Genomic DNA, 1,694 nt, shown 5'->3' with positions numbered 1-1,694 from the left:
ACCCAGCCAACCACTCAGCCAACCACTCAGCCAACGACCCAGCCAACCACTCAGCCAACGACCCAGCCAACCAACGACCCAGCCAACGACCCAGCCAACCACTCAGCCAACGACTCAGCCAACGCCAGCTCTCACTCCCCCTTCGATGTCGGCTGACTGTAGAAGGGGTGTTGCCTGTGCATTTTGTATCCAATCGATGCAACTTTCCAACAGTGGGTGTAAATCAAGCTGCATAAATTAAGTTTTATTAGATAACGAATGGCCCTGTGATGGACTTGCGACCCGTCCAGGGTGTACCCCGCCCCTCGCACAGTGATTGCTGGACATGGGCACCAGCGACCCCCGTGACCCAAAATGGAACAAACGGGTAAAGATAATGGATGGATGGATAGATAACGCCTCCTCTCAAAGTTTAGAGGGAAACAATGACTGTTTTCAGAATGACTCCATTTCTTCACAGATGTAAGTTTGGGGTTTTTACACAGGTAAACAACCGGTGGTCTGTTTGGAGCTCTGTCTAATGGACCCACTGCCACTGCTGGTGGGGTTGCTGGTACAATACTGTCTTCAAGACCATTGTTGTACAGGGGTATGACAAAATTATGTCCTTTTGATACAGACTTTTTGGAGATGCAGAGTCTGTCTTTCTCAGGAAGGAGGGTAATGAGCACGGGGGTATAATTACCATACAGTAAGTTCAGAGTCTCTGAGGGCAGGATGTGGACTTCTCTGAGGGACGTTGGACACTACAGTGGCCATCCAGGCTGTCCTGTCTCTGTACGCTTCTGGTCGCACCACCCGAGGGTCAACCACAGGGTTCCTTCTATGAAAACTGTGGCTCAGCAAAGTCAAGCTCAGCTCTGGGTTTTACAAATGGAGCGGACAAATCATCTTAAGGCACATTTAGTTAAATGAATACAAATACATCAATAGTTTCTTAATATGGATAGTGAGACAGTTCCTTTTTTCTAAAAGTCAGTTTATTCTTTGTCTCTTCATATAAAATGTGATTCCTCTGTTCAGTTGAAGATGAACCAGAAAACCAGGTCTGTGGTCTGGATGGGTCCGTCCCTCTGAGACTGCATGGACTCATGAGTCTCAAGTGTCTACAGGGAGATGTTCATGGCTCTACCACCATCTTTGTGTTGTGAGAACATGAAACAACAGAAGCACTAAAACTGGCAACACGACGATCCACGGATAAATCCACTTCTTCCTCTTCCAGTTGTACTCCTCCTGGAGCTTCCTGTGGCTGCTCTTCTCCTCATCCAGGTTCTTTTTAAGGTCCTCCAGGTTCTGTTTCATGTCCTGGTGGACTCGTTCCCAGATCTGATCCTTCTCTTTGTCCCAAACGTCTCGATCTCTCTTCATCTCCCGTCGGCACTGCTCCAGCTTCTTCTCAACATTTTCTCTTTGGGCTTTTTCTGACTGAACTTTTTGTTCTGAAGCTTCTAGTTTTTGTCTCCACGCTTGTCTCTGAGCTTCTTCCTGTTTTTTTCGTCTCTTGTCCTCGTCCTCACGTTCTTTCTTCTTCTTCTCACGTTCCCTCTCCATACATTCATCCATTTCTTTCTTCAGCTGAACTCTCTGCTTCCTTTCCTGATCAGCCTGCTCTCGCAGTGTTTGCAGCTCCTCTCTGTGCTTCTTCTTCATCTCTTCCTCCTTCTTCTTCATCTCTTCCTCCTTCTGCTTCA

The 1,694-nt window shown here is 47.3% G+C and overlaps 1 protein-coding gene across 1 annotated transcript in view; it reads right to left on the bottom strand.

Moving 5' to 3' along the window:
• Nucleotides 1-1,010: 1,010 nt before the first annotated feature.
• LOC119412986 (vicilin-like seed storage protein At2g18540) overlaps nucleotides 1,011-1,694 on the bottom strand; it is a 1,448-nt gene continuing 764 nt past the window's right edge. Inside the window, exon 2 of the mRNA XM_037679997.1 lies at nucleotides 1,011-1,690. Coding sequence (XP_037535925.1) covers nucleotides 1,129-1,690 — 562 coding nt within the window. The 3' untranslated portion in view covers nucleotides 1,011-1,128. The remainder of the gene's footprint in view (nucleotides 1,691-1,694) is intronic.

This window comes from Nematolebias whitei, chromosome 8 (genome assembly GCF_014905685.2).
Source record: "Nematolebias whitei isolate Nwh7 chromosome 8, NemWhi1, whole genome shotgun sequence".
Lineage (NCBI taxonomy): Eukaryota > Metazoa > Chordata > Actinopteri > Cyprinodontiformes > Rivulidae > Nematolebias > Nematolebias whitei.
The sequence above is the reverse complement of the archived record's forward strand: the minus strand, read 5'-3'. Positions and strand labels throughout refer to the sequence as shown.